The 14,250-nt window shown below is 39.8% G+C and overlaps 1 protein-coding gene across 2 annotated transcripts in view; it reads right to left on the minus strand.

Moving 5' to 3' along the window:
* Window positions 1-14,250, minus strand: part of Cltc (clathrin heavy chain) — a 62,289-nt gene that overhangs the window by 8,632 nt on the left and 39,407 nt on the right. For both annotated transcript variants that reach the window (XM_055619463.1, XM_055619462.1), the window contains exons 15-28: window positions 9,659-9,784; window positions 8,881-9,023; window positions 8,384-8,618; window positions 5,916-6,038; window positions 4,296-4,441; window positions 3,905-4,088; window positions 3,527-3,719; window positions 2,786-2,943; window positions 1,761-1,925; window positions 1,533-1,640; window positions 1,285-1,452; window positions 1,020-1,169; window positions 807-938; window positions 599-709 (exon numbers count right to left, since the gene is read on the minus strand). In XM_055619463.1, coding sequence (XP_055475438.1) covers window positions 599-709; window positions 807-938; window positions 1,020-1,169; window positions 1,285-1,452; window positions 1,533-1,640; window positions 1,761-1,925; window positions 2,786-2,943; window positions 3,527-3,719; window positions 3,905-4,088; window positions 4,296-4,441; window positions 5,916-6,038; window positions 8,384-8,618; window positions 8,881-9,023; window positions 9,659-9,784 — 2,142 coding nt within the window. The remainder of the gene's footprint in view (window positions 1-598; window positions 710-806; window positions 939-1,019; window positions 1,170-1,284; window positions 1,453-1,532; window positions 1,641-1,760; window positions 1,926-2,785; window positions 2,944-3,526; window positions 3,720-3,904; window positions 4,089-4,295; window positions 4,442-5,915; window positions 6,039-8,383; window positions 8,619-8,880; window positions 9,024-9,658; window positions 9,785-14,250) is intronic.

Genomic DNA, 14,250 nt, shown 5'->3' on the forward strand with positions numbered 1-14,250 from the left:
GGCATGCTGAGACAGAACTGTCTACACCTCAAGCATTCAGGATTGCAAGATGCCTGAGCCTGAGACACGCCTGTACTATCAGGCAAGTCCCAGTCAGGCCAACAGTAAGCGAAGGACAAAAAGCAATTACCTTAACCCAGACAGTTTCTATTTATGTGCTATCTTTCAAAAGAGCAAATTCAAAAGACAGATTCTAAGACATTAAGTAATTTCCTCAGGGGTGGGTATGGTGGCTCATGCCTTTAATCCCTGCACTCAGGAGGCAGAGGCAGGTGGATATCTGTGAGGTCGAGGCCAGCCTGGTCGGAGTCCACACAGCCAGGGCTCTGTTACACAAAGAAACCCTGTCTCAAGCCCCCCCCCCCCAAAAAAAAATTGTTTCCTCAAGAAACACATAAAATATATATAAGCCAAACTCTAGAACATGTCATAAATTAGAACACTTAACCATTCCAAAAACTTTGCTGAGTTTAGGGCGTAAGCAGCCACGTGCCCACTGCTTAGAAAAATAAAGCAGGAGCTTTTATTACAGAACATGCCAGCATTAAACCTGATCAGAGCTTGATGTTAAGTATTTACAAGAATCCGAAGGTTTTACCTGATAATCTTCTTCTGTAATAAAAAGGTTGTTCAGTGACTCATTCACAGATTTGTTGTTGTGGTTCTGAACAGAGCGTAAATACGGCTTCACCAGTGGTAGCTGCTTTACCTTTAAAATAACATTTGTTAGAAAGGCAGCCACGGTTGACAACAGTCATTCAACTACACTGAAATCCTCACTAGGACATTCAGTTTAAAACAGTTACCTTGCTGAAATAATTGACTGCACGAGTGTGATCCAAGCGTGGAGACAGCACCATGAGCAAGTCATTTAACAACAGAGGCTTGAATTCTAAGTAGAACTGGATTGCTCTGTAGTACAATTCCACATTGGCCACCTAAAATAGGAGAAACCCATGATTAGAAGCCAGCTCCTCCCCGATGAGCCCTCTCCTCCCCGCCCTTCTGAGTGCACATGCCTTGGTGATGATGTCTTTGAACTGCCCTTCCTTCCAGGCATCAGTGGGGTGGTTCATCATGGTGATGATGGCATTGTCGTACTCTTCATACTTGTCATACAGAAACACCAGCTCTGCCCAAAGATGAGCTTGTTCTGCAGCTCTCAGCACCTGCAGAACAAGGACCAGTTGCTTTAGAAGCAAATCTGACTCTTGCTATCAACCTAACAAAGGAAATGGTATTTTAAATTGTTAAGAGTGCCTCCCGGTGGTGAGGACTGGTTACCTTAGGGATATTCACTCTTGACCAGAACAACTCCAGGTGTTCCCTCATTTTCTGTGGCTTGAATTTAGAATACAAAATAGCTAGCTCGGTGAACATTCCCATGTGAGCTCGCTCCAGTCCCAAGGCTGCCTCCAACATGGTGATGAGTTCTTCAAAATATCCGCGATCCTTAATAAGGGAAATGTGCAGTTAGAGGAGAGGGCATGTGTACAAAGGTCTCAATTTACATAAAGGCCTGGTGTCGTTACCTGATAGTAGTTGATAAGTTCCTCTAACTCATCTGCATGTACCACAATATGAAGTCCACACATCTGAGCCAGACGGAACTCCTTCCCATCTACACAGGCAAAGCAGACCTAGAATAAACATTTGCCACTATTAGAATCCAGATGTAAATACAGTTATTTCAACTCAGAAGTACAAAAGAATGTTCACAAGGAATCTTAATTCAGCATTCAAACTTGGGTTTAGATTACCTCTTTCCATGTTCGAGTACTATTAGCTTTTCTAGCACCATCAACTGCTGCCTGATATTCACCAAGATGAACAAGGGTCGATGCCAAGCGCCCAAAGTTAGAAACATTATTGTACAACAGCTTAGCAGCATCATACATTTTTTCATCATAACAACGATCACCAACCTAGGGAGAAAAGACAATCTAAGATCAGTAAAATAGAGGTTTCAGCTCAATTCCTTTTTTTCATATTTCTGTCTTACCACTGAGGAATAGATAGGTATGGCTGCATACGCTGTAATCCAGCACCCAGAGGTCGAGGCAGGAGCGTCCCATGTTCAAGGCACTACCCTTTATTCCACTGAGAAATTCTATCTCCAAAATTACAAACAAAATGAATGAACAGACATACATTCTATCTCTCCTAAAAACAATTTAATTTCTTAGCTCTAACACGTTGATTCTGCCAAGGAGATAAAGCTGCTCAATAATTGATTTTTCATGTTTTTAAAATGTGCAGATACAGAGATAGATCCGTTTAAAAAAGTGCACGCCTTACAAACATTAGGACCCGAGTCTAACATCCATGACCCACATAAAAAGCCATGTGATGCCACACATGGTGGCGCATGCCTGTAATCCCAGCACTTGGGGAGGCAGACACAAGTAGAGCTCTGTGAGTTCCAGGCCAGCCATGACTACAAAGCGAGTCCATGACAGCCAAGGCTACACAGAGAAACCCTGTCTCAAAAAAGAAACAAACAAAAAACCACTACCACCACCACCACCATCACCAAAAACAACAAAAAAACTAGGTGTGATGGTGTGAGCATTGAGGCAGTGACAGATCAATCTTTTGTGCTTGCTGGCCAGCTGGCTTAAAGTACTTAGTGATACTCAGGCCAACAAGAGAACTTGTCTTTATTTTTTCCCCCTCTCTAAGTGGACAGAGCTTGTCCTCCGGCCTTCTCATGCACCTGCATAAACGCATATCACTAAACACTCACTCACACTCACACACACACAAATTTGAACAAGAAACTCACTTGCTGAATATGAGCATTATTTGGCCCATTGATGAACTCTTCTAATTCTGCAAGGCGGTTTGTTTTGGCCAGTGCAAATATCAACTCTGTCTCCACATAGGACTCTCGAGCCTTCTTTCGTGCCATCTGCAAATACTTCACCAATTCCTCCCAGTTTCCTAAGTAAAGAGAAAACATAAGCCCATAGATTAGCATCCTTATTTTATGTTTTCAAACAAATTTGTTAATTCTATTAGGACCCCTGCCATTTTTTTTCAAAGTGTCATACTATGTGTACAGCCTAGATTGTCCATTAACTTAAAGCCTCCTGCCTCAGCTCCCCAAGTGCTAAGATGGCAGGTGTCCATCACCACATCAACCCAACTCTCTTTTCAAAGAAACATTATACAGAATGACAAATATAAAAATGGATATGCCTAATAGTATAAATTTTCCATTACATTTCTGTATTATTATTGGCCCTAAGACTATTTGATACCTCCCCCCCCCCCCACGCTTCCTTTAAAAGTTATGTATCAGAGCTCTAACAGGATTTTATCAGACCTCAAAACAAAAGTAATCTTCCCCATGGACCTTCTAAATTCATAAATGCAGTCAGTCTTTAGGTGAATCAAGATGATGAGCTGAAAGTTTTCACAAGTAACCAGGAAGTGTCTAACCTCCATGCACTAAGTTAGATATCTGAATGCTTGGCTTAGTAGTTTTCTGAGTTCTCAAAAACATAAAGACAAGAAGTCTTACCACTAGTATTGGCAGCCTGAACAACTTCCATGTAAGATGAAGGATCATCGGCTTTGATGTAAGAATCAATAGCTTCCTTTACCATTCCTTTCTGCAACTGAGCTTTTGCAAGTTGACTCCAAACAGCAGGCTCATTGCATCGTTCAGCAAACTCATATGCACGATCCAGGTTTCCAATATGTTCAATCAAGACCTGGGTAACATTTTTTGAATTGGTGTTACAGTAAAATGGATCTTACCCAACATAATTACATTTAAATTGGTAGGATTTTATGATTATTCTACTGCGATAGCAATCTGTGCACACCCTCACAGGACAAAGCATTCTTTGCTTCAAGAGAAAGCTAGTATGTCGATTTATGAAATTTCCAGATTTACCTGCACTGCTGAAGTATTGACATCAAACTTCCGGAAAATAGCAAATGCTTCCTCAAACAGTTCATTGCTAATGGCAATGTTGGCAATATCTGGAGCATCGTAATTATCCAGGCGGTTTATATACTCCATAACCCGTGTTCGGTCGGCCTTAATAGCAGTGAGGATAAGGAGGTTTTGCAGATTCCTTTAGAAACCAAGACACAATGGTAAGGAATAACCACTGTGGCACTAGAGGGTTATTTGTCTCAAGGGACAGGGTGAGAAGAGACAGAATATTAGGAGAGTAACAATCCTGGAAACTGCCTCTATCTATTTTCTGTTCCTTCCCTAAAACTGAAAGGCCACAATGAAAGACTGAGCAGAAAGCCAATACAATCCTCTGCCAGCATACCTGTGTTCACTGAATACAGAGTTATCAAGGACAATTTTCTCCAGAAGTTCAATGAGTTCATTGGGAAGATCTGCTGTCATAAAAGCTTTGACGGTTACTGACACTTCTTCTGGGTCCTGAGTTTCTGACAAGGCTGTCTGTACAACCTACAGAAGACACACGTGGATGGTGAAGAAAAAATCAATGTATTTTTGTAAGACATTGTCTAGTAAGAATAAGTTAGTTAACTTCTCATTTGAAAGCCTCAAATAAAATGAAAAACAATCTGCTACTCATAGATCTCTGTACATAAATATACATGAACACACACTGTTTATAATTACACTGTTAACATCAGCCATTATGTAATTTTCACTTTCCCCTGGTAATCAAATATTATCCATAATAACACTATCACTTTAATGGTTCCTTATTTTCAAATCTCAGCAGATTATAAAAAAATAAACAACTCTGGTTTGGGCTACTTTCATATGCCCAGCTGTCATGATTGCAGGAAGCCTTTTATCTACTTGGAAATGGTTCCCAGAGGGTTAGTGAATAACTCGGACCTAGAAATCTATTCTTCAATAATGCTGCATCTATTTGTCTATCAGAAGAACTTAAGACTCATTATAGCACGAGCAATAATCAGTACTTTAAATTCAAGATTGCAGTTTCATATGGGTGAAAGCTTCACCTCTGGTGCTGTGCTGTGTCCTGGTGCATGTGTGCAGGTGCATGTATCAAAGGTTGGCACCAGGCGCTTGCCCAGTCACTCTCCACCTGTTGATGCAAGTCTCTCCCTGCAGCTGGAGCTTATCCATTTGGCTAGACCAGCTGACCAGCATCCCCAGAGATCTTCCTGTCTCTGTCCACCCAGCACTGGGGTTACATACAGGGGACCCTGACCCTAGCTTTTGGGTGGTGCTAGGGATCAGAACCTAGGTCTTCATTCTTGACAGTAGAATAATCTCCATGATACTTACTTGCACTTTTCAAGAAAGAATTAGAGCTCTTGCTACATTAATAGCTCAAGATGAACTCAAACTCATATTCTTCTTCTCTAAAACTCCTAAGTGCTGAGGCTTCGGACACCCCCCCCCCCCAACACACACACACACAAAAAAACCCACTGGATTTTTTTGTTTGTTTGTTTGTTTGTTTGTTTTGAGAAAGGGTTTCTCTGTGTAGCCTTGGCTATCCTGGACTCGCTTTGTAGACCAGCCTGCTCTGGAACTCACAGTGATCCACTTGCCTCTGCCTCCTGACTGCTGGGATTAAATGTGTACGACACCACGCCCTGCTGGATTTTTGTATTTTATATTATCAATACTCATTGTGTGCTGATTTACTATTTCAAATGTCTTTAATTTAGTCATGTGTCAGTTAATAAATCTATAATCAATCCTAATATTTCCTTTTAATGACGATAAAATTAAGATAATTTTATATTTTTAGAATTTCACTTACCTTATAACATTTAATGTATACATGTGTTTACATTTATGTAGTACAATTTTAACGTTCTTTCACTTTTTCTACCTTTTGCTATAGAGTCACATGATCCATTTGTGTATATTTGGGTACGTAATGAGAAGAAAGTATTCTAAGTCTAAAGAACAAAACTGTTGCCATTTTTACCTGGTCAATTAAAGGTCTTCTGTATGGATTGCTTTCCAGTAGCACACTACCCCACAATTCTGGATCCTTTCGCCGGACCAGGTAGCGAGAAAGACTTTTGAAGAGGGAATTCTCATTGCAAACCTAATTAAGATAGCAAGGGTTAATTCCAGTGCAAAAAGTAAAGACAACAGATAATGACAGAGTTTTTTGCAATCATGTCAACTCTTTGTTTTGTAAGAAATCTATTACTTCTATATAGAAATCTTGGGAATGTCACATTATTTAATATTTAATATTCTCATTAAAACTCAACAATGGGGAAAAAAAGAACTTTTACAGGCTTTTATGAAAAGCATCCTAATATTGCATCTATTTTTCTTTTTTTTGTTTTGTTTTGAGATAATGGTCTCATGTACCTGAGCTTCAAATTCCTACTCTCTGCCTCTACTTCTCAAGGGCTGGAATTACAGACATGCACTACCATACTTAGGTTATTTTTGATGTTCAAGCATTAGTATTGTATTGCCTTAAATTATAGGCGTTGTGTTATACTCTAATTCGGGGCTGGTTACCTTCAAAGCTTCCTTTCAGTGTTTCATTAGCTATTCTTACATACTTACTTTTCCATGTACTTGCATTTACATACATGCATGTATGTAAAAACATGTATATACATAGATAAATAAGTTTCTTAGATCCAACCACTGAACAATTCTAGAAGCAAATACATCTCCAGGGTAGAGTTTGGTTACTAATGGCATCTTCACTAAGAAGGGTAGGTCCCCAGGGAAAATGAGCAACCCTGAGCTGGGAAAGTTCACAATGAGCATTCTGCGCTGTTTATCAGAAATGAAGTACCCCAACAGACCAGGTGACAATCTGTGTACAGACAGAAATTACAGTAATAAACTGTAATCCAAAGAGTAAAACAGGAATCTATGAGTCCAGGACTATTGACTGATAAATGAATTTTTTTTTTTTTTCAGTGCTGGGAATCAGTGTTGGCAAGAGCAAGGGCCTTGCTCATGCCAGCGCAGTGTGCCAACACTGAACTCTAACCCATAACTGATAAACAAGAGAAAGGGCTCACGTTGTTGTCAGCCTAGTAACAATGTCTTAGGCTGAGGCGGGAGGACAGAGTGTGCTCATCTGTTTATCAAAGGACCCCTAATGGAAAGTGGCCAATTCAGTGGAAGCAGGCAACATCAAGAAGGAAAACAGCTTCTGAATGCAACAGCATGGGGCAAATGTCACTTAAGCAGTATTCTGAGTAGAAATGTATGATCTAGAAATCCAGTCACAGAGAACTATTAAGGAAATGCTTGATTTTAGCCGAAATGTCAAGAATCCAGGGAAACTCAGAAGTCTCTGTCCTCCTTTTGGCCAGGCATGAGGCTCAGCTGATGCAGTGTTCTCCCAGCACGTGCAGAGTCTCCAAGGTTGCAGCAGAGGAAGCAAAGAAAACTATACACTCCTATGAAATGCTCAGGCTTGGTAGGTACAGGCACCTGCTACCAAGGCAGGTGACCTGAGTTTGGTTCCTGAGATCCATACAGTTGAGGAGACAATAGAGTCCCACAAGTTGTCCTCTGACCTCTACATACATGTGCACAAACAAATCCACACGGGTTGAGTGTGGTGGAGTTGTGAGGGTCTGTAGGGTACAGAACAGTGTCTCCTTTCTCAGGGGTAAGAGCCTGGCAGGGGGGGTAGACCTGGTGAGTGTGCGACCCTGAGCTTGCTGACAGCCACTCAGGTGTCCACTGCACAATAAAAATTTCGGTTATGATTTCCCTAAAAAACTTAACAGAATTCAAATTTAAAAAAGTAAGTTTTAGCAAAAGTATCTATTTTTTAAAAAAACAGACAAACAAATTTCGAAGAACTAGTTCAGAATAGAGACTGAAGATTATGATCCTAAACTATACAAAAACACTGAAAGAAAACAATTTTTTCAAAGTATCCTATTAAGGTCATACTGACTGGAGCTCGTGTCTATATGAAGGTACTTCTTCATTCTTAGAAAACAGAACCCAAATGAACACAAATCCATGAGGTATGTATCATGGTTAATATCATGGTTAATGTATCAGGTCTGCATGACAGTGGACAAGAACACAAGCAGCACTAATGGGTAACACTGTGTCGATCAGGAAAGAGCCTATACAGACTGAGGGTTACTATTTAAAAAAAATTTTTTTTCCTTTTCTTGGTTTTTTTGAGACAAGGTTTCTTTGTGTAGCCTTTCCTATCATGGACTAGCTCCGTAGACCAGGCTGGCCTTGAACTCACAGACATCCACCTCCCTCTGATTCCCAAATGCTGGGATTAAAGGTGTGGGCCACTTTTTAAAAAAGTACCGCCTATCCAAAACTGTTCCATATTAACTAAAATCATACAGAAACTCAAACTCTGCTAGTTGGAAATACAACTAGTTACAGACGTACATACACCTCTCTGCTTTATACTCAGCAAGCAGCACTTACATTGATGAGTTCCAGATCACACTGGCCACGCTCATAGGCAACGCAAGCCAGATGTGGGTCTCTCTTCTCACAGTACTTTCCAACAACACGACTGTCGTAATAGGGGTTCTCACGAAGAAACCTCTCTGGGTTATTATTACTGTCAATGTATATTTTGGCTAATGCATTGTGAGTAGCAGGCTCCTCACAGCCCTCATGAATCCTGGCCTCAAGCCAAGGTAGAAGCAGCTTCAATCTAGTAAAAATCAAACCCAGACACGCTAGATTACAAACAGCACAATCTTCTCATAACTACAAACACAATCACACTTCAGAAAGAAAACAGAGCAAAGCCTTTCAACTCTGAAAGCTAGAGTCCCCTTCCCACCAGCTGCCACCTTGACTTTCGCTCCATGTGCTGAGTAGCTTCGTACAGTCTACCAGCTGTACTCCAAATATTTAACACATTTCCAGGAGCTGCAAACTCGTTTATTATAATGGGGAAAACAGTACTACACCTGTTTCTTTTTTCAACTTCAGCAACAAGCTCATCAGTAGAGAATTGACCTCTCACAACAAGAATCAAGTTTTTAATAACATCTTCAGAGCAGTCAACATCAAGCAATCCTCCAATAACCACGGGAAGTCGACTTGGATTTACCTATGTTTGAAAAAGAGAAAATAAAAAGAACATCATTATACTAATAAGCAAAACTGAGTTAAAAACTCAAAGACCATTTCTTTTTAAAGACCTGTTTTCAAAAATTAGTAATAAACTCTGAATCTAAGTTTATAGTCACCTGAAGGAATTCGGCAGAAGTCTCACTAGAGCAACCTCACAGTGAAAGCACTTGCCTAGTCTCCCTTGTTGGTTTGGTTAATTAGTTCTACTCAAGAATTGCTGCAAATGCCGAAGCACAAAGACCCCAGCAGCAAAGGACTATGGAAAATCACTAAGCATAAAAGCTTCAGTTATGGCTCAGGGCCTGGCTGGAGTATCTTGGAGTTAACAGAGAAAGTTTCTCACACCTGATTTAACATGGTTTAAGACATGCAATTTGGGGTTTAGTTCCTAGATTTTTCAACTTCTTTGACTACAGAAGTTCTGTTCTCACACTTGATATTCTGGCATGGATATAAAATTTTAATCAAAGGAAAGATTGATCTGGGGGGAAAAAAAAAAAACCAAAACACCAAAGCTACTCTAGCAGACTGTTCTTACCAGCCCCAAACTTTTGATAAGAATTCAGAATACTGTAGTGATACAGTTAATTATCTAAGTATAAGAATATTTACCTTCTGGACATATATCTCTATATACTTTTGAAGATTGTTTCTATACAAATACAGCACCAAGTCATGGACAAAATCAAATCGATCACAGACGATGATAAGTGGCAACTGATCTGTTAGTTTTGCCTCCTGAAAAGGGGAGAAGGAAAAAAAGAGAAACTTCAATTTCCTCCTTGCACTAAGTAAAATGAGAATCATTTCTGTGCTGAGAGGAGAGGCTCAAATGAACCCGGCTCTTCTGTTAAAAGAAACAAGTGACCCGAAAGCTAGGTGTACAGCTCCCCATTCAATACATTTTACTAAGTAAAGCTTAGATTCACACCCAAAACAGCCCCTCCCATGCACACCCTTAATAAAACAATTAACAAACTAAGATCTTCGAGCCACCAGCACCGGTGCACAGTCACTGCATTGGGGCTTTTGCTAATAAAAGACAGTTCAGCTGAATTTGGCAGTTGATTTAGTAACTCTTCTCACATTGGTGGCACGAAGGCTCACATTTTTTTCAAACTAATGATTTATTTTCTAGCCCCTTCCCCCAATACCAAGCTCTAACAATACCAATACACCCAGCCTCTAATTATTATATTTTTTAAGTCTACAAAGAACACTGTGATTATGGCCATGAATTAAACACACCAAAGAATTTAAAGAAAAGACATCTTTAAATTGCCAATTGCTTTTTATCAGTACAAAGACAAAGCTACAGTCCTACTTAGAGACTGACAGAGATGTTATAGACAGGTAGGTAAGGGTAAGACCTATGTGGGGCAATTACCTGATACATGTCCTGTTATATTCCACAGACATAAGGTACAGCACAAAAAACAACAGTTTCCATCAGGAATTCATTCATACACAGCGACACATTCCTTAATAAATGATTCCTCTAAGAGTTGACTAAGGAAATAGATGCTAAGCAGGATGGACTTTCCCCAATGGTAGGCACTTCTTTTTAAGGTTAGAATAAAATGCGTTTGTTTGTTTGTTTGTTTCCTTTGTTTCTGTTCCCCCCCCTCCAACACCCAGTACTGGTGATCGGGCTAGAAAAGTATTCCACCACTAAGCAACATCAGACAATAAAATGGTTCTTAAGATTAGGCTATAGCCACATAAGTATAATGCTATAGCCATACAATTATAAATCACACAAAGATTAATCCATGAAAGGTTCAGAAAAGTCTACGAGCGACATAGAATGGCTGTAAATTTGCTGTAAACGTCCAAGTGCAGGCTGTGCACTGAGGAAAGTCCTAGGATATGAGTACTTATCTCAAAAACTGAAAATACTATACTGACAGCTGTTACAATCATTTCTAGAAAGGATATCTGCTTCTACAAATTACAAGTTTCCAGGCCAATTTTTCCTCCTAAATAAACATTAAAAAACCTCAGTGGATCACATGAGTCTTCTGTGCACATAAAGCACAAGCTTTATCACTTACTGGAAAAACATGCAAGCAGATGACATAGCTATTTCATTCTTGACTAGAACTATAGCGTCTTCTGTTCGTCTAAACCTTTACAACAGTTCATGCATAAAATTAATACTATACATTTCTACATATTTATTTTAAATTATGTGTATGGTGATATGCATATGAATACAAGAGCTCACAAGGGCCAGAAGCACTGGCTGCCCTGGGGTTACAGGTAGTTTGTGAGCAACCACACACGTAGGTGCTGGGAACTGAACGTAAGTCCTTGCAAAGGCAGCAAGTGCTGTTAACTGGTGAGCCATGTCTTCAGCCCCAGGCTACCTAGACACTTTAAAATACTAAGCTATTAACCATTATTGTTAGCAGCCACTTAAATATAAAAATTGGAATTGTGTAAATACATATAGAGGTTTTCTATACACAAATTTAACACCTACTTGCTGAGTATCAGGCTCTTAAGCAGGCAGTCCTGTGACTCAAGGAAACTGCCTCAGAGTGGGAAAAAAAAAAAAAAAACCAAGGGTTTTTGCACAGCAGAGGGTATTACAATGAATATGATGCAGGACACCTGAGCACAAACTGGGTACAGATTTGATTATTTGTCTATGACCCCAGGTGTCATTCCTCAGGAACATTGTTGACCTTATTTAAGACAGACTTTTTACTGGCTGGGAGCTCACCAAGAAATCACCAAGGGTTACAAACATGAGGCACCACATTGAACATTTTTACCGGGTTCTGGACTCTACCTTAGGCCCTCAAGCTTCCGTGGTATGCACTTTACCAAATGAGCTAGTTCCCTAGCCAGAGCAGTTTCTATTTTAGGTCCAGTAACTTGAGAAAAACCTCTCATGACATTTGATCAGAAAGCTGAAGGTCAAGGAGCAAGTCATGGAGGTCTCAGAGAAAAAAACGGTCCAGGGCATATGTCAAGCTTCCAAAAGCCAAGGGTCACGGAAGGTAGAACAGTGAGTTATCCAGAGAGACTGAGGCAGTTCCAAGAGACAAAGCATGATATAAAGATAAATGAAGAAAGAAGTAGATAGTGGATCTGAAACAGTTCTACAGTGTAAGGAGCTACAGAGTCACACTCTTAGTAAGTGGCTAACAACATTGTTTAGGCGTACCATTAACCTTTCTTTAGGTGCTAATCAAGAAACCTGGGTAGGATAGTGTTGGGCTACTGACTAACAGTCTAGGACCTTACAGGGTGGGTTTTTCTGTCCAGACATTATCTCAATATGATGCTCATGCTATCTTTGGACTCATTATCTTTCTGCCTTAGGCTCCTGAGGACTGGTATTACAAGCTGAAAAAATTGTAAGAAAATAGGAGTTTAACTACCAAAAAAAAGTTCAACTAAGAATCTAGTATTATATATGTGTGTATGTATATATACATACATATATACATACATACACACACACCCCCAGTGATGATACTCAGAAGATGAAGTGAGCTTTGTCCTGTGAGATGGTGTAGGGGTGAGTGCATTAGCATACAGACCAACAATTCCTTGCACTTGGCAAGTTTCTTGGGAACCCTAGAAAGTTGGACTTTCAACATTATCATGCTAGCTAGGCTCCCCAGAAAAGTCCTGTGGGCTAAGTTGTGACTTATAAAGTTATAGACATTGGGGAAAAGTTTATCTTTCACTCTATAATGTAAGATAATTTCAGCATTATGACTATTTGGCTACATAAATACCCCTATGGGTATGGCTATGTAACACGGAGCACAGATAAACTCAAAAGAATACCAGCCAATAAAGCTATAACTATCTCCAAGTGATATTATATAAAGAGAGGCAGGAAATGCAATTTTCATGTAAAAATGGTTTTGTGCTCAATCTAAAATTCTCCCAGAAGACAAAGTAAAATAATTTCATACATCTGACAGCGGGCAAGTGGTACTCTGTGGGTTTTAGAGTTTTCCTGGTCTTTCATAAATAGCTAACAAATTTTTGGTTTTCCCCATAAAATAACTGGTGTGAGCATACTGCTAACAAGCAAAGTTAAGTACTGAACAAACTACCTTAACCACACCCTAAAACTTAGGATTCTTTAAGACATTACTCTTCACTCCAGCACAGGCAGTCTTTTTTGTTTGTTTGTTTTTAAAGATTTATTATGTATGCAGTGTTCTGCCTACATGTACACCTACACGCCAGAAGAGGGCACCAGATCTCACTATAGATTGTTGTGAGCCACCATGTAGGTTGTTGGGAATTGAACTCAGAACCTCTGGAAGAGCAACCAGTGCTCTTAACCGCTGAGCCACCTCTCTAACAGTTTCTTTTAAAATACAGTGTTTCTCTGTGTAGCCTTGGCTGTTCTGGACTCCCTTTGTAGCCAGGCTGGACTTGAATTCAGAGATCTGCCTGCCTCTGCTTTCCAGAGTGCTGGGATTACAGGCATGTGCCAACGTCATGTGTCCAAAGTGTCTTAACGGCACTTGATTTATGAATTATAAATGATTAACATTTCTTTTCTGGATTGAGGCAGCTTTGATGCTAGAAGTAAACTTAGATGTTTGCTAGACCTACAATAAAGGATCCCGAAAATGATACCAAAGGTAAAGTGAAAAAATAAAAAACATCAGGTCAGAGGCTGGCAAAATGGCTCAGTAGCTTGCCACGGAAACTAACATTCTGAGTTCTAGACCCTGGACCCACATAATGCAAAAAAGAACTGACTTCCTAAGAGTTGACCTCTGACCTCCACATGCTTTCCTGGGCACAAGAACACCATTACCAATACAAAATGAAAGCATGCTAAAAAAAAAAATAATAAAAGCATAAAGTAAAAGAAACCTAAGAAAAGAATGATGCATGATAATGATGCAGTATGAGGCAGAATTATTATGAAGTCAAGGCCAGCCTAGGTACTGCAAAGTGAGAGTATATCTAAAAAGACAAAACAAACAAACAAACAGAATGGAAGGATGATATGTAACATTGCTCAATTGTAAGGGTGCTTGCTGCCAAGTGTGATGATCTGAGTTGGATCCTTGGGACTTACATGATGAAAAGAAACAACTATCTCTTATGCACATCCCTCTCCCCAGACAAAACTTTTTAAAGAAGAAAAGTAGGAGGAGGAAGAAAACAAAGAAGAAGAAGAAGAAGAAGAAGAAGAAGAAGAAGAAGAAGAAGAA

The sequence above is a fragment of the Psammomys obesus genome, unplaced genomic scaffold (assembly GCF_907164565.1).
Source record: "Psammomys obesus unplaced genomic scaffold, mPsaObe1.curated_primary_1811, whole genome shotgun sequence".
Classification (NCBI taxonomy): domain Eukaryota; kingdom Metazoa; phylum Chordata; class Mammalia; order Rodentia; family Muridae; genus Psammomys; species Psammomys obesus.